The 20,393-nt window shown below is 39.7% G+C and overlaps 1 protein-coding gene across 1 annotated transcript in view; it reads right to left on the bottom strand.

Moving 5' to 3' along the window:
* Positions 1 to 20,393, bottom strand: part of Dennd11 (DENN domain containing 11) — a 42,390-nt gene that overhangs the window by 8,946 nt on the left and 13,051 nt on the right. The window contains exons 2-5 of the mRNA XM_005332458.4: positions 19,093 to 19,192; positions 18,031 to 18,189; positions 7,179 to 7,332; positions 786 to 924 (exon numbers count right to left, since the gene is read on the bottom strand). Coding sequence (XP_005332515.4) covers positions 786 to 924; positions 7,179 to 7,332; positions 18,031 to 18,189; positions 19,093 to 19,192 — 552 coding nt within the window. The remainder of the gene's footprint in view (positions 1 to 785; positions 925 to 7,178; positions 7,333 to 18,030; positions 18,190 to 19,092; positions 19,193 to 20,393) is intronic.

Below are 20,393 nucleotides of genomic sequence, written 5' to 3' on the forward strand. Positions count from 1 at the left end.
TGAGGGCAAGTCTCCCACAGTAGAACCTGACTTCTTCAAGGTCACATGAGCAATGTCTTACCAAATCCAACACACACACTTTGCACTCTTTCTGTCCCTGTTGACCTTCCCCCTTCTCAAGACTTTGACCTACTGTAACCCTTTCATTCCCAGCCCCCCCACCCTTCTTCTGACACTTCCATCTCCCCTGGAACATCTTCCACAATTGTCAGTCCACCTCCTGTGCCTGGCATGCTGCTGTTCACACACTCTCCCCAGTGACGCCCCATCCCCTGGTTATCAGGATAGCCCTTACAACACTCTCAAATCACCATCTCCAGAGGTTCTGAACCCACTACTCAAGTGCCTGGCATACATCTCCCCAGGAAAGACTCGCAGGCAGAACACCTTCATCGTGTCCAGGTTAATCCTGCCCAACTAACCTCCCGCCATGCTTTCTGGGTTCTGGTGGCTCCATCTCCCTGTCATCAGACTCTTCCTGTTATGCCCTCCCATACACCAGGACCTTTACAACCTAATCAGGAAAGTTTTATCAAGTTTATCTTATATACATCTAGAATCCTTCTTTTCTGCCTTCCCACATCTCTCTCTCCAAAGGCCACTTATATGTCAGCCAGTGCATGCTCTTCGTTGCTGCCAGGTTCCATATGAATCCAGTCAGGCCACTCCCAGTCTCAAAACCCCCCTGATATGGGCCAGACTCTTCAAATTTGATCAACAAGAGAGAGACTCCAGCAGTCTATGTTTTGGGAACTTAGGGAGAACCTGACTTTGGCTTCAGTTACCTCTATAGCACACAACACCCACAGGAGGGGGAGAAAATATCAAAATGCGCTTTCGAAGTAAGGCAAATTTCCAGAGGATGAGGATTTGCTCGCCAAAGAACTTAATAAACTGAGACATGCAGCCAGCTGGGTGTGTAATCTGAAAAAATAAAAAGGGGCAGAGGAGAAAAAGGAAGAGCTGGTCAGAAATACGTGAAGAATTTCCAATGCTGACTCCAAAACTCCAAAGTCCAAGCAAACAATAACAGATGGTTATTCCTGCACAAAATATTTGTCACTTTAAAAGTCTTATCTTTAAACTGAATTTCTATAGTATGTCTATTCTGCTGATATGTTGACGTTTAAGGATCATTAATTACTTAGGAGAAAGTATGGAGGAAACAAAGCTGAATTTGACTTCCTAAAAGTCAAAAATAACAGTATCTCTGAAGAGAAAATATGCTTCAGTGAGAAAATTCAATTCAAAATATTCATTAAGTACCATAATAAAATAATGAGCACATAGTCCCAGATTAGAGCCCCAGGTGGCCTGCTATTGTGCAAAGCAAGGGGTCTACAGGGGGCACCGGCAGGGGGAACCCCAGGGTCACTTGCTGGGAACCCTCAGGGCCCTTCCTTTTCATGTGAATTGAGACAGCCTGCATCCAGGAGCATTGGAGAGGTGAAGAGGATAAGCTCTGTCCCCAGGAAGGGCTGAATCCAGTCCCAGCTCTCCCATTCACTAACAGGGAGGCCTGGACAGAGCAGCTCACTTTCCGTTTTTCTTTTTTTTAAATTTCTTTTTTTTTAACTTTTTTCTCTTTAGTTATACACAATAGTAGAATCTATTTTAACATAATTATATAAGCATGGAATATATCTTGTTCTAATCAGATCCCATTACCTCTCCTTCCTTTTCCCTCTCCCCAACCCCGTTCCCTTCCTTCTATTGCTCTTTCTGCAATTTACCCATATTTATTTATTTTTTTAAATTAAATTCTTTTTTTTTATTTTTTATTTTTTTTCCATTTTTTTTATTGATTGTTCAAAACATTACAGAGCTCATGATATATCATCTTTCATACATTTGACTCAATTGGGTTTTGAACTCCCCAAATACATAATGCAGACTCACTTCTGTTACATACTCACATTTTTACATAATGGCATATTAGTGACTGTTGTATTCTGCTACCTTTCCTATCCCCTACTATCCCCCCTCCCCTCTCCTCCCCTCCCATCTTCCCTCTCTACCTCCTCTGCTGTTGTTCAATTCTCTCCCCCTTTTTCCCCCTCCCCCTTGCCCCTCATAACCTCTTATAATTTTGTGTATCACTGAAGGTCTCCTACCATTTCCATATGTTTTCCCTTCTCTCTCCCTTTCTCTCCCCCCATTCGTCTTAGTTTAAATTAAATTCTTATAGCTCACTTACCTAGTTCACTTTCCTACTTTGTAAAACAGGGAGGCCATCACCTACCTCGCATGGCTACTAGGACCACCTGAGGCAAAACATTAAATACTTAGCAACTAGGAATGGCCCATATACAGGGACCACTAAGTCATTTACAGAACAGAAAGTTCAAACCAAGTGCCCGGTGAGCCTTCCAGCAGGTTATTTCCATGCCTAAGTGTCAGTCGGAAGAGCCGTCATTTCCCGCTAGTGATTCAGGAAAGAGCAGTCCTGAAGAAAGGCAGCCCTATCAGAGCTGTGGGCTGGGGTTTAAGGACTGAGAGCCCTTGGAAAGGGCCAAACCAAATACCTGAGCCCTGAGAAGGCTTCTGTGCTCTGCCAGCCAAGACCAGAGCTGTCCTTGGCCCTCCAAGACTGCACCTAGATGACTGGGATGGGCATTTCCCTTTCCAAGGCACTGACCATTTCACTTGCCACAGGCTGTGGTGAAAGGCTGCCCTCCACTGAGCATGCTCTATCTGTGACCTACCTACTCCTCTGCCAGCACATCCAAATCACCAGGAGGAAAGGCACCAAGTGTGGTCAGCACTCTCCTCACCACCTTTCACCCAGTCATACAGCAACAGACAGGAAGGGAGCTGAAGCACAGCCCATCCTCCCCACCTTCCCTCCCTCGGGCTTCTCCAAGCCCTTAACGTGCTTCCACTCAGGAAGGCCTGGCCAGGCCTGCACCAGTGCATCCTGCATCAGAGAGCACAAACCAATAGCCTTAATCAATTCTTATCTTGTTTATTTGTTTACTCAAGAACACAGGTTTGCATTGTAAGAGAAATCTCTCTAAGGGCTTACTACCGCCTCACTCATGAGAGTCAGCTGAAGAGACCTCACACCCCTCATTGACTCTGTGCAAAAGCATGAGACAGACTTGTCTCCTGCTCAATTTAAATGTTTCCCTTTTTCCACCCTCACTCCTCTGTGGCTTTCACAGAGAATTCTCTTTGCATAATGCCTACAATTTCAGTTTTTATGTTTTCCCTCCAATCTTCCAAGCCAGAACCCCATCCTCTTCTTACTCCCTATCCGTTGCTGGCAAACCCTGGGGTTCCATCTTCAACATCCTATGCCCTCCACTTGGGGATCCATTTGCTCCAACTGCATCCTGCCCTCATCCCTCCACTGCCCTATGGTACAGTGAACAGCCACTCACTGGATCTCTCCAGAGGCTTCCATCCTCTTCCTCCATTCTAGGTTCTTATTTTATTTTCTTCCACAACAGTCTTACATCTGATTCCTATTTTTAAAAATCACTTAAAATTTTTTTATACATGAGTACACATTGTAAAGATTCACCAAACTATATACTTATAATTTTTAACTTGTTCCCATAAATGTTATATTTCAGTAAAATGCTTATAGACAAATCTCTATATTCATATATATATATACATATTTATGTATACATATATATGACCATATATACATACACACACACACACGTGTGTGTGTGTGTGTGTGTGTGTGTGATTTTCCATAAATGGAGAATGGAATCATATCAGTTTTCCCTCTGTATCTGTGGAGGACTGGCTCCATGGTCCCTCACAGATGCCAAAATCTGTAGATGTGCAATACCTTATAAAATAGAATAGTATCTGCATATATCTTCCCGTATACTTTAAAGTATTTCTGGGCTACTTATAATACCTAAGAGAATGTAAATACCATGTGATATTTGTTGTACTGCATTATTTATAGAATGACAAAAAGTCTATGTGTTTAGTACAGATGCAGTTTTCAAAAAAATATTTTCAATCTGCAGTGCTCAAATCTGTGGATATAGAACCACAGACACAAAAGGCTGACTGTATAGCACTTTTTTAGGGCTGCCGTCTCCTCCTGGCTCTTTTCTTTTTTTATATACCTAAGGATTACCCTCTTCTCCCCTCCATGCTTTACCTCACCCCCAGGTCATATATATATTAATGGCCTGGTATACAACCATCCATAGTTCTCCATGCTCAGGGATGCGTATATCTGTATCTATATCTAAGTCTATCAATATTTTTTAAATTGATTATATCATCTATAGTTTTCTGCCCCTTGCTACTCTCAAACAAATAGGCCATCCCAATCATCATCTCATACTCTAATTCATTATCCACAATAACTGTTTACTACATGGGCATTCTAGTTTTCTACCACCCTGAGCAGTGTTGAATTAAACATGTTTACACATACATCATTCAGGTGGGTTTACAACTAGAGGACACCTTGAGAAGTGAACTGCTGAAAAAAAAAGTACATAGATTTTTAATTTTAATATGCTGACATTATTTTTTTTTATAAGAAGACATCTATTATCTATGAAAGTACTCTTTTCTCTGCAGTTCCTTGGATCTTTTTTTTTTTTTTTAGAGAGAGAGAGAGAGAGAATTTTTTTAATATTTATGTTTTTAGTTTTTGGCAGACACAAATCTTTGTTTGTATGTGGTGCTGAAGATTGAACCTGGGCGGGAAGGAAGGAAGGAAGAAAGGAAGGAAGGAAGGAAGGAAGGAAGGAAGGAAGGAAGGAAGGAAGGAAGGAAGGAAGGAAGGAAGGAAGGAGGGAGGGAGGGAAGGAGGGAGGGAGGGAGGGAAGGAGGGAGGGAGGGAGGGAGGGAGGGAGGGAAGGAGGGAGGGAGGGAGGAAGGAAGGAAGGAAGGAAGGAGGGAGGGAGGGAGGGAGGGAGGGAAGGAAGGAGGGAGGGAGGGAGGGAAGGAGGGAGGGAGGGAGGGAGGGAGGGAGGGAGGAAGGAAAGGAAGGAAGGAAGGAAGGAAGGAAAGAAGGAAGGAAGGAAAGAAGGAAGGAAGGAAGGAGTTCTCTGCAGCAGAAAAAGACACCTGACTCCAGCTTCCAACAATTCTGAGCACTCTCATGCCCCTGAGAGGTGAAGAATCAGGAGTACAGTGCTACCCTCAGAGAACTAACTACCGGGCTGTGCTGAGGCCCCTCCTCCAAGCTCCCACAGTTCTCATAAACACACCCCCTCCCCTTTGTTGCTCCAGCACCTGTGGATCCATCCTGTTGGTATTTATAGCCTTATGCAATTCCCTGTTCCCCTGGAGTAACTTGCTTCTAATCAAGAGAATATGGCTACATGGCAGGTTGTCACTTCCATGATTAGGTTACAAAGGATTCTGGCATCTATATTGCTAACCAACCCTTTCTTGCTGGTTTTGATGAAGCAAGCTGCCATACGGAGAAATCCCATAACTAAGAACAGCCAGCAAGTACTGAGGACTTCAGTTCAATATCCCCAAAGAAATCTAATACTACCAATACCCAAGGAGCTTAGAAGTGGCTAATTTTCTTGTTGAACCTTCTAATGACACCCCAATACGAGCTGACACCTCAACTGCAATATCACAAAAGACAATGAAGGAGAAGACCTAGTCAAGTCATGCCTGGATTTCTGACTCACAGACATGGTAAGGTAATAAATATGTACTCTTTCAAGTTTTACTCTTGAGTAATTTATTATGCAGCAGTCTATGAGTAATAGAAGGTATTACATAGCAAAGGGAAGATGCTGTTCTCCAAGAACCCTGTTTAAGGACCATGCCCTGCTGCTTTGAAATGGAAAAAATGGAACTTTTCCAAACATCATGAAGCCCAATCAATGTTGTAGGAGGCAGAGGCTCAACACCAGCCCTGACTTTGACTGTGCATTGAAAGCCCAGATGTAAAAGACAAGCTCATCTTCCATGGTGAGGACCAGCTTCAGTCCCACCTATTCCTTTGGGCTTCCAACTCCTGTTTACTGATTCCCTACATTGAATTAGTTTAAAATACATAATGTGGTCTCTGCTTTCCTGATAAGACCCTAACTGTTACTTTTTAGGGTTCAAATTCCATGGCCTACTATTTAAAGTTTTCCCAATCTGAATCCAATCTATCTTTCCAGCCTTTTCTCTTATGATCAGGTGACACAAAAATTTAATCCCAGACAAGTTTGCTCATACCCATGAGCTTGTCTTGTGTTTTCCCATATCCACATCTCCGAAAAGGCAGTGAAGTAGGATAGACTGAGCACTGGCTTTAGCACATGTCCTATGTAAACATAAGTCCTGCACTATCTCCTACTAACTGTAAGTCCTAAAGAAAATCATGGAACCTTTTTGAGTCTTGATTGCTTTAGGTGGAAAACAGGGATTAAAAAATAATCATAAAGATATACTGCACCTATTAAAAAACAAAACAAGGAGTACTGTGACAGGTACAGATAAATTGCAAGCATAATGTTTTGTTCACAAAACCTTCCGAGACAGTGGTAGACCATGGCTTACTGTCGCTCATGCCTTCTCTCAGTCTGGAGTTAGCATCCCTCACTTTCCACTTAGACAAATGCTTCAGGGGCCAACTCCTCTTCCAAGATGGCTTCTCTCTTAAACTCATGTATAATTCCTGTAAGAGGGGGAGCTCTAGGTTTCAACTGAACTGTCTTGTGATCAACCACAAAGGAGGCAAAAGGAAGATAAAGGAGATTCGTGTTCTTAGTCATCTCTGTAAACTTTAAACACCTAACATTTTGTATTTTGTTGACTATAAACAATATATATTCTAGAACTGAAAGCAAAGTGCTACAGGAAAAACAGAAAATATTAAAAATATTGTAACTAAAAAATATACCTGTTTATCAAACTTTTAATTTTCAGTCATGTCTGGCATTATAGTATCTGATGCAACCAACAGAATCCAATCCATATTTTCCCTCCTAGGAGCCCAGTGTGACTGGCATGTCTATCACACTTGGCTTTGCATTATGAGAAGTGTCCAGAAGGCATAGTGATTAAGACAACTTGCCTTAGGTTTTAAGTGAACCCAAAAGCTATGTTATAACCAATTGTATCAAAAGCAGACTTTCTGCATGAGCCCAAGACACAAATTCCTTATTAATTAACAATTAATCTATAACAACTATTCCCAGACTCACATCCAGGATGGTGTGAGAGTGTGGCAGCCTCACCTTCATCTCAGGGTACATGTAGCGGTGGATGGAGGGCAGCCAGTAGACAGGGGGCAGGTTGCTGCCTCTCCCAGGACCAGCGTGGAGCACCCCTTTCTTGTCCTCATAAAATGCAGCCAGATGAGAGTAATGTCCTGGCATCTCCAGCTGGTGCCTGCACGACACACACAAACGTGCACAGTGAGAACAGCTCTGGCTGTGGCATGCAGCTCAACCTGTGCCCCCAGGGTTAAAGGCAAGGGGACACTCAGAAAATCTGCACTTTGAGGTTGCCTTGAGGCCTCCCTTGGTGTGACAGAAGATCCTAGGTAAAAGTTAACACAAGGGGCCTGAGCCACCCTGAGAGCAACATGTAAAGCCTTCTCTTTCTCGTGGGAAACAAATTAACAGGCGATGGCTAACATCTATTGTTCTTGAGCAAAATATGCTAAAGATTGTGTGCTGATTCCCAGAGGACGGCTGTCCACTGTGAGGAGGGATAACCCGGAAGATCACAAATTCCCTGCTTAAAATTGCTCTTTGTTTACACTTCATGCTTGCTTGCTCTCATTGTTGTTATAAAAGAGCAGGGAGAAGCTTCCCCTTCAGTGTCCCAAGTAAGGGAAAGCAGTTATTACTGGGTATCACTGAGGGCTTAAAAATTCACATCAAGTAATAAAGAAATACAACGTGCCAGAATCTCTTCTCCTCCCACCCTGGTCTTCTCCTTTACTCAGGTCAGATACCCTGTTAACAGACCCACAAATCCAAGAAAGTTGAGGCAGTAGATCATCTGGAATGCAGAATGCTGCCTCCCAAGTTGAAGCACTTTGTTCACTAGGAATATTCGTGGTTGAAATTTGTCCTCCAAGAAAAAATATGCTGGGATCCTAATCCCCAGACTCTCTGGAGGTGGCCTTCTTTAGATAGGGCTTTTACAGAGGTAACCAAGCTACAAGTTCATCAGAGTGATCCCTAATCCAGTAAGACTTCTAGAGAGGGGAACTTTGAATACACACTTGGGCACACACACCTAAGGATGAGGGAGAAAGGCGGGTGCCGCATTCACATGCCCAGGACACCAACATCTGCCAACAAAACCAGTAGCCAGAGGGGAGGCATGGAACAGATTCTCACAGGGAACCAACCCTGCAGACTGTTGCTCTAGCCACCCAGTTTCTGATACTTTGTTGTACATTCCCAGCAAACCAATACAGGAAGGAATAAGAGGACCTCAACCCCTTTTAGCACATTTTTATTTTCTTGGTATCTTATTTCCATGTAATCATGAAAAAGAAACACAATGCAGCTCCACTAAGTAAGAGAGGCATTCCTAATTAGGTTGACCCTGGAATAACAGTAATTAAGAACAGGCAATACCCACTGCCCCTCCACACACCAACCTGCCACATGACTCACTCCAAACTAAAACAAACCCATCAAAGATTTCCACTGAACAAATGATAGGCCAGCTATTCTTCTACCCTCTACTCCAGAGTGACTTAGCACTCAATATCAAGGTGATGGTTGAGATACTTTCAGGCACCTTTGTCTAATATAAGATAACTGAAGTTATGTGGGTTAGGCTCTGTGTCCTCTATTCTGTACTATTGGTCTACAGGTCTATTTTGGTGCCAATACTATGCTGTTTTTGTTACTATTGCTCTGTAGTATAGTTTTAGGTCAGGAATAGTAATACAACCAGCTTCATTCTTCTTGCTAAGGATTGCTTTGGCTATGCTGGGTCTCTTATTTTTCTAGATGAAGTTCATGATTGCTTTTTCTATTTCTATAAGGAAAACCATTGGGATTTTGATTGGGATTGCATTGAATCTATAGTGTTTTTGGTAGTATGGTCATTTGACAATATTAATTCTGCCTATCCAAGAACAAGGGAGATCTTTCTATCTTCTAAGGTCTTCTTTCTTTCTTTAGCATGTTGTAGTTTTCATTATAGAAGTCTTTCACCTCTTTTATTAAATATTCCCAAGCATATTTTTTTAAGGCTATTGCAAATGGGGTGGTTTTCCTAGTTTCACTTTCAGCAGATTTGTCACTGATGTACAGAAATGGCTTTGATTTATGGGTGTTGATTTTATATCCAGCTACTTTGCTGAATTCATCTCTGTGTTCTAGTGATTTCTGGTGGCATGTTTTGGGTCTCAGGTATAACATCATATCACAAATAGCGATAATTTGAGTTCTTATTTTCCTATCAATATCTCTTTAATTTCTTTTGTCTATCTAATTGCTCTGGCTAGAGTTTCAAAACTATGCTAAAATAGGAGTGGTGACAGAGGGCATCCCTGTCTTATTCCAGTTTTTAGAGGGAATGCTTTCAATTTTTCTCCATTTAGAATGATGTTGGCTGGGAGTTTAGCATAGATAGCCTTTACAATGTTGAGGTTCCTGTTATTTCTGTTTTTTCTAGTGTTTTGAACATGACGGGATGCTGTATTTCATCAAATGCTTTCTTAGCATCTATTGAGATGATCATATTATTTTTATCTTTGAGTCTACTGATGTGATTAATTACATTTATTGATTTCCATATGCTGAACTAACCTTGCATTCCTGGAATGAACCCTACTTGATCAGGATGCATTATCTTTTTGATGTTTTTGTATTCAATTTGCAAGAATTTTATTGAGAATTTTTATATCTATATTCATTAGAAATATTGGTCTCAAGTTCTCTTTTTTAATATTTATTTTTTAAGTTGTAGTTGTACACAACACCCTCATTGCATCCATTTTTATGTTGTGCTGAGGATTGAACCAAGGGCCCCACATATGCTAGGCAAATGCTCCACCCATGAGCCACAACTCCAACCCCTGAAGTTTTCTTTCTTTGATGTGTCTTTGTCTGGTTTGGGAATCAGGGTAATATTGGCCCCATAGAATGTGTTTGGAAGTGCTCCCTCCTCTTCTATTTCATGAAATAGTTTGAGAAGTACTGGTATTAGTTCTTCTTTAAAGGTCTTGTAGAACTCAATTGTGTGTCCATCCAGTCCTGGGCTTTTTCTTGGTTGGTGGGCTTCAGGAAAATTTGTATTTAAAAAAAATAATATTACTATATTAAAAAATAATTGCTAAAATGAGTTCTTCTGGGAGATAGCTAATTTTGTGGGTTCCTATACACTTTGTTTTAAGCTTTGCACTAGCCAGGTGATACAATAATGACTAGGAGGTGCTTCTAATAATTTCTGACACTCTTACAAATGTTCTTGGAGTAGACAGAAAATCCATGGTGGCAAAGTTATGTCTAATTATTCTGAAAGGATGACAGTTTTCAGTTATTCCTCAAGGATGTGTGTCAAGTTGCTGAAAGTTCAACTAATAGAAAATTACAGACAACTAATAAGTTCAAAGGTGTTTTCATTAGAACCCATTTTCCCTAAAAAGAACACCAGGAATCTGTATGTTTTGATCTAAAAGGGGCAGTATCAAGGGTAATTTATTTATTTATATGTGTGTGTGTATAAATTATATATATTTATGTTATATACATACGTGTATATGTGTATATGCATATAACATAAATATATATAACATAATTTATATTTATGCATGTATATACAAATTATATATATATATATAAGTGTGTGTGTGTGTGTGTGTTTGTGTGTGTATAATTGGCAGTTCCTGGATTTAACAACTATTATATGAAAGCCTCAAAATGTAAATACACTGCAGGTTTTATAACAAATAATACAAGATAAACCAAAAACTATAAGTAAGGCTGAGAGTGCTTCAAGACAAATTGATATTCAAACAAGATGTAAAAGAACATATTAGAATGCATAGATTAAGAAAGTACCACACTGAAATCCATGCCAAGCAATCTGCAGAAAGCATCCAAGAGACACCACATGGTAAAAACTAGTAATAACTGGCTCAATATATGCTACAGAGCTGAAACCACAGGATTCTGAACCAGATTAAAGATTCTTCTGAAGGACCAGAGACACTGGGGTTCTCTTTAAGTTCACATCCACTTCACTAATAAATCACAGGCAAGTGCGACTATGCAGATGCTCAATGCACCAACCCTGCCTTTCCTAATGCATCCTGCAACAATTCATACTGTGGAGAAACCCGAGATGCCTCTGTGCAGCGACTGCACTTCATCACTCTGGTGTGTTCCTTATGGATCTGAACAAGTCTGCCTTCTGGCTTCGCAAGTACAGAAAGACAAGCATTTCCATTACTGTTGGTGCAGGGACCAAATGGTACCACCTTTCTATAGGCTAAATTATAATTTGCATCAAATTATATACTGTGTATGTGTGCACGCTCTGACTCAATGATTCCATTTCTAGGAAGGTGTCCTAAAGAAGTATGCATGGATGTGAATGATCATTTACTCACAGGATGCTCATATCTATGAGTTGTGAAAAACAAGAAACCTAAAATCCCAATAACAGTGAAATAGTTAAACTGTGATTTATCTCTGTATATTGACATACTGTGAAACCACCAAAATAATGCTGAGAACTATCAATCATAATACAGTGAAAGGTTAACAAACCAAGTTACAAAACTTAAATATTCAACATCAGAATCCTTTTTTAAAAAAAGTAATGTATGTGTATATATTTATACATGTGGAAAAGATAACAAAATGTTAACAGCAGATATACCTGAAAGCATGATCTTTTTCCTTTAGGCTTTTCTCTATTTTTTCAAGTTTTCTACAATAATTATAGCATATGTTAATTTTGTATTTAGTGTTCTAAAATTTTTAATTATGGAAACTTTTAAAAATACAGACACACAAATGGAAAGGAGAATAACAAGCCCCATGTATCCATTGCTCAGCTTCAATAGTTACCAATATTTGAGCAACATGGTTACATCTACTCCCTATCCCCTACCACTAATACTTTTCTTTTTACTGAAATGTCTAAAAAAAAAAAAAAAATCCCACATAACATTTTACCCACAGATATAAAGTATAATTAAAAATTAACTGATAAAGTATAATTACAAATTAACATAATATACAATCACTATGCCATTATCTAACAAAATTAAATAATACCTTAATATATACTAATAACCACTTTATATTCAAATTACAACTATCCCCAAAATGACATTTTAGAGTTGCTTTGTTTAAATCAAGATCTAAACATTAGGTCCAAAAATATGGTTACATGCCTTAGTTCCCTTTTATCCTAATTTTTTTTAATTAGAAAATAGTTAATTGCAGTCTTTTGATTAATAAGAAATAATAATAGAACTCCAATTAAATATTGAAGGCAAGAGTTGTAGATGAAATACTAATAAGTTTGGGACATCAGAAGTCTGAAAAAATATACAACACAGGTTAGGCATTGCAGAATCAACTCTAGTTAATTTAGTCACAGCCACAAAGAGGTTTACCCTTGCCTAGACTTAATTCAGTTTTCATCATGCTCTGTCACACAAATCTCTTCTTTCATGTTGCCTTTAGTCCTCTTTAATCACTAGGTTGGAAAACCTTGCTAGCTATGACTCCAAATCTAGCAGTCACAAAAAGAAAAAAAATATGAACACAAGAAAAAAGTAATAAAAAACAAATGAAAGTGGGAAAATATTTTCAATTTATATCACAAAGAGAAAATTTCCCTATTATACAGCAAACTCCTAGAAATTAATAAGGTCAAGAACAACAATAAAATGTAGCAAAGGCTAGAAACAGCTGACAGAAAAGAAAATGCAAATGACTTATAGGTGCTCAACCTCACTTATAAGAAGAAAACTGCTTATAAAAACTATGCTGGGGTATTATTTCAATCCATCAGAATGCCAAAAAATTCAAAACTTTAATTTTTATATTGGCAATGATGGGATGGAACAGGCATTCTCCTACATTACTACTGGGCATGGGAAAGTGTTCCACTTATATGGAATGCAATTTGACAAGATTTCTTAAAATCATAAATACATACACCACTTAAACTACTAATTTCATTTCTGGAAATTTAATGTATAGATATATCACTCATGCAATTGATGCTTGTTCACAAGTATTCAGTGTGATATCAATTGTAATAGCAAAAGATGAAACAACCAAATGCCTATCAGTAGTGAACTTGATAAATAAAGTGCTGTTCTTCTATACAGGTCATATAATACAACTGTGAAAAACAACAAAGAAGTTCTCAAGGTACTGGTGTGAGAAGATCTCTCATACTGTTGAATTAAAAAAGTGAGGTGCAAACATGTTACCTTTTGTGTGAAAAGGAACAAAATAAGCATTCACATTTGTATTTGTTTATATCCCCATACAAACTTGGGAAGACACATGAGAAATGAACAGTGATTGCTGGGATTGTTGAATAGAGGTGGGAACTAGGTGAAGACTTTTCATCGTGCGTCAGTGATGGAAATTGCTGCTCTACTCCTCTTTTAATAAAGCCTTCCAAACTTCAGTGATCACATGGACACCCAGCTACACACTACTTTTCCCAGACTCCCTTTCTGCTAGGTGTGGCCAGTCCCCAAGAACTGGCCAATGGAGTAAGAGCAGAAGTGAGGTGTTCAAATTCTGGGACTTCAGCATCATTCGTCCTTCTCACTGGTGGAACATGATATGATAATGTGAGTCAGTGTCTACCCTGTGGATGAAGACATCGCTCTAGAGGATGGCATAAGAGAATGACTTATATCCCAGAAGAACCAGTGCAATAGAGCCACCACCCCATACTAGATGGCTTCTCTTCCTCTGGGAGAAAAGCTGAAATTTCTACCTCATGGTAGAAAAGCTAAAATTCTAGTTTTCAGTGCTTTGTGTCTCCTCTTTTTTTTTTTTTTTTTTTTTAAAGAGAGAGTGAGAGAGAGAGGGGGACAGAGAGAGAGAGAGAGAGAGAGAGAATTTTAACATTTATTTATTTTTTCTTAGTTCTTGGCGGACACAACATCTTTGTTGGTATGTGGTGCTACTGAGGATCGAACCCGGGCCGCACGCATGCTAGGCGAGCGCGCTACCGCTTGAGCCACATCCCCAGCCCCTCTCCTCTTTATTATAGTAACTTAGCCTGAATTTTAGGCAAAGCAGAAGTTATGGACCTTAAAATGAGATACTACAGTATCAAAAACTACAATGTAGCATTAGCTTAGCAGGAGAAGGAGGTAAAAAAAAAAAAAATCATAGCTATTTCAGACTAGAAAGCTGGTGACCCTTGTCAACTTTAATAAGCTGAAGCCAGACCCTGTTGTCATTTGAACGTGTAGCTTCACCTGCTCCATGCTGCTCTGGGTGAGCAAAAAGAAAATATATATAATATATATATATATATATCAATACAAGATAAGAGTAAGATGAAAATAGGTAAGAATTGCCCAGCTTGTGAGCAGAAATAGAAGAAAATACAGGTAACTAAGGACAGTGTATTCTAATTTAAAAAAAAAAAAAAAATATATATATATATATATATATATATACACACACACACACACACACACACACACACACACACACACACACACACACAAGTTGTATGCAGATACAATACCTTTAATTTATTTTTATGTGGTGTGGCAAGTGCTCTCTCACAACCCCAGCCGGACTAAGTTTTATATAATAAATCAACGGAGGCTCCAATAATTTGGAGCCTCATGGAGCTGGAAAAGCAAATTCTTCTTTACCTGCCGCAGTCTGGCTAGGCACAAAATAACCGAGCCACTACAAAAGCCTTGTAGATTCAACAGCAACTCTTTATTCCCGAACTCTCACCAGCACTCTACACGCACGTTCTGGGAAAAATACACTCCCTCCACCAGGCTCTGTGTACCAATACTCTCAGAACCCCGCGAGAACTCTACGGGAACTCTAAAGGAGCGGGCGCCTGAGGCAGCAGGATACACCCTAATCCTAGAGCCGCCCTAATCCTAGAGCCGCCCTATTCCAGCAGGACCCACCCTAAACCTGGAGCTGCCCTAATCCCTGAGCAGGGTCACCTTTCAAACCAAAATGCCATGCGTCATTCTTACTTGGCTATGGCTCTCAGCATCTACCTAAATTCTTCTCTCCCAGTGCTTAAATGAAATTCTTTAGCTAAGTATTCTTGGACAGACATGGAAGTCAGACTACTTGAAAGATCAAATAAAGTGTACAGCTTACAAATATTTGCTGAAATGAGGAGGAAAGGGATGGTCAGGAATAGATACCAGTAACTAATTTAGACCCCACTGACTTAAAAACCTTGACCCAAAAGAGATCTTTGAAGTGGAGACCTGGGACAGACTGGAAGTCATGAGAATCTATTTCATTTTTGAGAGGCATGTAGTGCCTCATGTCTGGCCTATAAAAACCTAGGGCTTCTCAACTCCTGAAAAGACCATTAGACCCCCAAACCTGCACCAGTAAGAAATGTATTCTGGAGCTGAGCAGATGCAAGGACATGTCCTCCAGTGACGGCTTCAGATGGGGCTAAAAGGCCAGGCCAGGATTCATAGAGAACTATAGACAAGGTGCTGTTCTACCCGGCAGCACCAAGATTCAGCCAAGAGCTCAATGTTCTGCAGGACAAGGACTATGTACAATCCCTGCTCAACAGAATTTCATCACTGCAATGGATTAATGACTGTTTGTATTTCTCATCCCTCACTTTTCCAGGTAAGAGATTGCACAGTGGCTCCTACTTCACCTTCTATGTTGTATTGGGGAGGTAGGGAATGGAGGCAATTCTCTATAGTTTTATAGGTTTTCAGGGTAAGAAGGACCAGGCCTTGATCTAATGAAGGACTGATGTGTATCCACACAGAAATCTTGAATTTTAGGTTGGAGGCATTACCTAGACACTGATTCTTTTTGGTGAGGGAGAAATGGCTTCTATTTGGGAAGAAGAATGCACGTGGATATATGGATAGCCAAAGGGGAAAACTAAAGCAGAAGCCACTAATTATTTCCTCAAATTCTAATCTTTCTGCTTATAATCAAAGCTCAAGAATGTAAAGTGGTCACAGAATCACACACCTACACTTTTCCCAGTCTATGTTGTTGATAGGTGTATCTTTGTGATTGAGAACTTGATAATAGATATGACAGGTGATGTATAAACTTCTCTTCTTTCCTTCCTCCCTGTGGGCTGAAATGCAGGTGTATTAGTGGTGAGCAGCTTTGAAAACTCAGAAAATACCTTAGAATACAAAAAAAAAAAAAAAATCACTATTAGGATGGTGGTGGCATAATAAGAGAGGAGAGGTGGGTCCCTGCACAACTGTATGGAACACAGCAGGTCACCCATCTTGACTACCTGCCTATCTCAACTACTGTGTGAGATAAAAATTTCTATCTTAATTGAGTCATTGTATTTTTGAGCCTCATCTATTACTGTTCAGCCAGGACCTTTACTAGCATAATATCTTTCTATAATTTTAGATTTCTGAGCTGTAAGAATATTGCCTAGGGCTGGGGATTTGGCACAAGTGGTAGCGCGCTTGCCTAGCATTTGTGAGGCACTGGGTTCGATTCTCAGCACCACATAAAAATAAAATAAAAGATATTGTGTCCACCTAAAGAAAAAAAGAATATATTGCCTATTTGTGATATTAATTTTTTAAAAAGAAATAACTTCCTAAAGGTTTCAGGATACCCATAAAAAAATGAAAAATGTTCCTTTCTAAAAACTCCATAATATTACTTCTTTTTAAATTTTTTTTTTTTGTAGTTATAGATGGACAGCATACCTTTGTTTATTTTTATATGGTGCTAAAAATCAAACCTAGTGCCTCACATGTCCTAGGCAAGCACTCTGCCGGGAGCTACAGTCTCAGCCATTATAATACTTCTGAGGAAATATTGCAAACACATGGAAAAAAAAAAGATGCAGAGATGTTCATCATTACAGCTCAGCTCCAGAATGTAGAGAAGCAGTGAGAAGAAAAAAAAAAGAAAGAAAGAAAGGAAGAAAGGAAGAAAGAAAGAACAAGAAACATGCTAAATGCTCAACCATAGGAAATAACCATATATACTTCAGGACAGATCCAGCTTTTCTGATCTTTACAAGTGAAACTATGCTTAACATATTTCATCAAAATTGCCTATTTGAAAAAGTAAATCTTCAGATTAATAAACTATTAATCCTATCTTTGCAAAGTATTTCCACTCTAAAATGATATTCACTGATACTGACAATGGATCTTTGAATGTTAATATTTGAGAGGAATTTTTTATTATTTTGTATTTTAAATATTAAAATAATAAACATACTTTTTCACAAATAAATTTCATGTTGTTTCAAGATAGGTATTTCTTAAAAATTTTTAAATAATGATAAATTCTAAAGGAATGGCCTACAAAAGTCTTTATACAAGGATGATGCCAAGTATTTTCTTTAAGTATAAAAACATGTATCAGAAAAGAGGCAAATATGCTAAAATTTTAACAGTGATTTTAGGATTAGAGATAGATTTCCCCTCATAATCTGAAAGGTAATTAGGTTACTTGCATAATTAAAAAAACAAACAAACAAACAAACAAAAAAAAAACCAGTAACTAATAGTTTTGCTGCTTCTGTTAAAAATTCTCCTCCCATGACTCCAAATAGTAAATAATTATACATAAAAGAAGTTTAAAGTCTGCCTGACTACTGGGTCAAAGAGCTAATTATTGTGTCTTAGGGTAAATAAAGATCATGTACATTTCAACAAATTATTTAATTACGTGCGATGAGAGCATTAGTATGAACTGAAAGCAAACTCACCCAGCACTCATTACACCATGAAGGACTATATTACAAGATGTTGGCGGAAAGAAAAAGACCATCCCACGCCTCCTGGAAGGGCACCTGTGGTTCTGGCACAACCTCCATCTCCAGGGACTGCTCTCATGCGCCAGCTCGCAGGCCCTGTTGCCACCCCACACCTGTATGGAAGCCACGTACCGAACCTGGTTCTCCAAGAAGTGCATGTACCGGTAGAGCAGGGTGTAGGAGGGTGAGAGGATGCCCACGGACTTCATTCGTGCACCCCGCTCCAGCTCACTTTCCACGGGCATGTTGGCGAAGCAGGCCAGGCCGAAGAAAGGCCCCTTTCGAAAATAGCTAAAATAGACCAAAATATATAGTGGGGCTCAAAATCAGGAAGAGATTTTGTTTTGTTTTCTTTTGCTCTCTTTTTCTTTAAGATGCAATTCCAAACTAAATAAATTTTATCCAGAGCTCCAAATAACAAAGTTCAGCCTTAAAACAAGCCACTTGACCTCACAGAAGAGACAAAGCTCACAGGGATAGAAAACTCGCCAGCTGAGGGTCATCCAGCTGGAGTCGGGACATCTGGTGAGTTTGCTGCTCAATTGCCCATGACCATGGACATATGGACACAGTCCTGTCCCATCCTGACCAGGATGGGGCAACCAGACCAAGATCCATCTCTAAGCCCCTCTGGCACTAGCTGCCTATTTTCATGATGATTCTTCTCTCACTTCCTGAGCCTCTGAAGTTTTCAATATTTCTGCCACTTTATTTTCTTCCCCTTTCTCACACTCTATCAGCTATGGTTTCAGTACAAATGGATTAAAGCTACAAAATTACCCTTAAGGTCTTTCTGCTTGCTCTTCCTCATAAAACTCACAATGCACCAATTACACAGGACTAAAAACTGGCTTTGCTTAAAGCTGGAATTCCAACTTTCGGCACCTGGATGTCTTAAGTTAATCGACACTAAGCTGAAAACCACATCAAGCAAGGTCCACATTATTTCTTAGCAAGTCAGAGAACCTCTATGGTAGGGGTTCTTACCTTTAGGGGATCATGAAACCCACTGAGAACTGGATGAAAGCTAGAGACCTTATTGCTGGAAAACTAATATGAGCACAAACTATGCATATATTTTCAGAACATTTTTATACACCCTATCTGAATACCCCATAACAGCTCTTGTGCTCTGGAGAGAATCATGGGTGGGTGGAAGGAAATGATACAAGACTGAAGTTTGGAAGTACTTACATGAAGTCAGATTGAATTTTATGGGACCCACTGGCCATAGACTTGAATTCAACACCTTCAAGGTCAATGTCTTGAGGTAAGCACCATTCTACCATGTTTCCTGTGGGAAAGGGAGGATACAAGTTAAAAGAAACAAGATTATTCAAAGAAAAGGGCTTTATATGTACCACACATGGCTTCTCAAATATGTACAGCTGACTCAGCCTGGTACAGAGCCACACAGATGCTCATGGGTTTGTCTCACGCAGGACCCAATGGATTACCCCACAGGACCAGAGGATGGGCAGTATCTCTGCTTCATTTGAACAGTCTCTTTTGGCTGATTGTCTTGGGTTCCGCCATTCTTCTCAGCCACTTCCAGATCTCCCTCTCATGGCCTCACTTCTGCCCTCATTTCCTTATCTCACATGCTCCCTTAATCCCTCAGGATCTTGTTTCCATCTCACCTTTCTTCAGACACTAATGACTTTGATGAGTCCCAAAACTCTTGTTTTTAAAAAATCCTCATTCCCACTGACCCCTTTGTGGTATGTGTCAATTCTTAAAAGTTTCTCTCCTTTCCACTGATTTCCCATACAGAATACTATTTTGGATCTTTCCCCACTCCTCTGATCAGTGTGGTTCTGCTTCCCACCCTCTTTCTCCTCTCTCCCCAAATGTGGCCCTTCTTCAAGGGTCAATTGTCCAGTTCTTTACTTCCAGAATTTGGGGACAAAGTCTCTCATCATTAATTACTGAGGTCAACTTTGGAGACACAAAATAGAACAAGACACATCCCCTGATCATGAAGAGTCCAAAGATAAAGAAAAAAAGAAAGAGAAGGGTGAGTGCTGTCACAGAAGGTGGAATTTCAGAATGCAGCAAGGACAAACATCTGCCAGACTGAGGGAATCCAGAGAACGCCTTGGAATACTCCCTATCGTTTTCATGCCTATTCCAAATTTTTTCAAAATAAAACACTAAGTTACTTGTGAGATTTTACTTCTGAACAAACTTCCTATTAAACACTCCACACCCTAATTTTCTGGGCATCAAAAATGCCATCCATAATCCCAGTCAACAACAGTGTGTCAGGTACTTGTGTGAGGCATCAGAGAACACAGTCCAGCCTTCCCAGGCAGCAGACAGCCACAGGCGTATACAGTCCCACTAGGCGTTTTCAAGTAGTTTATTTGCAAAGAAGGAATCCTGATTCTAGCCAACTAATGAATTCACTAAAACAAAAAGCATGAAAAGGGAAAGGAAATTTCCTAAAACAGAAAGACTAGAATAATAGTGTGCCTGCCAAGGTAATGGACAAG

This window comes from Ictidomys tridecemlineatus, chromosome 2 (genome assembly GCF_052094955.1).
Source record: "Ictidomys tridecemlineatus isolate mIctTri1 chromosome 2, mIctTri1.hap1, whole genome shotgun sequence".
In the NCBI taxonomy this organism is placed as follows: Eukaryota; Metazoa; Chordata; class Mammalia; order Rodentia; family Sciuridae; genus Ictidomys; species Ictidomys tridecemlineatus.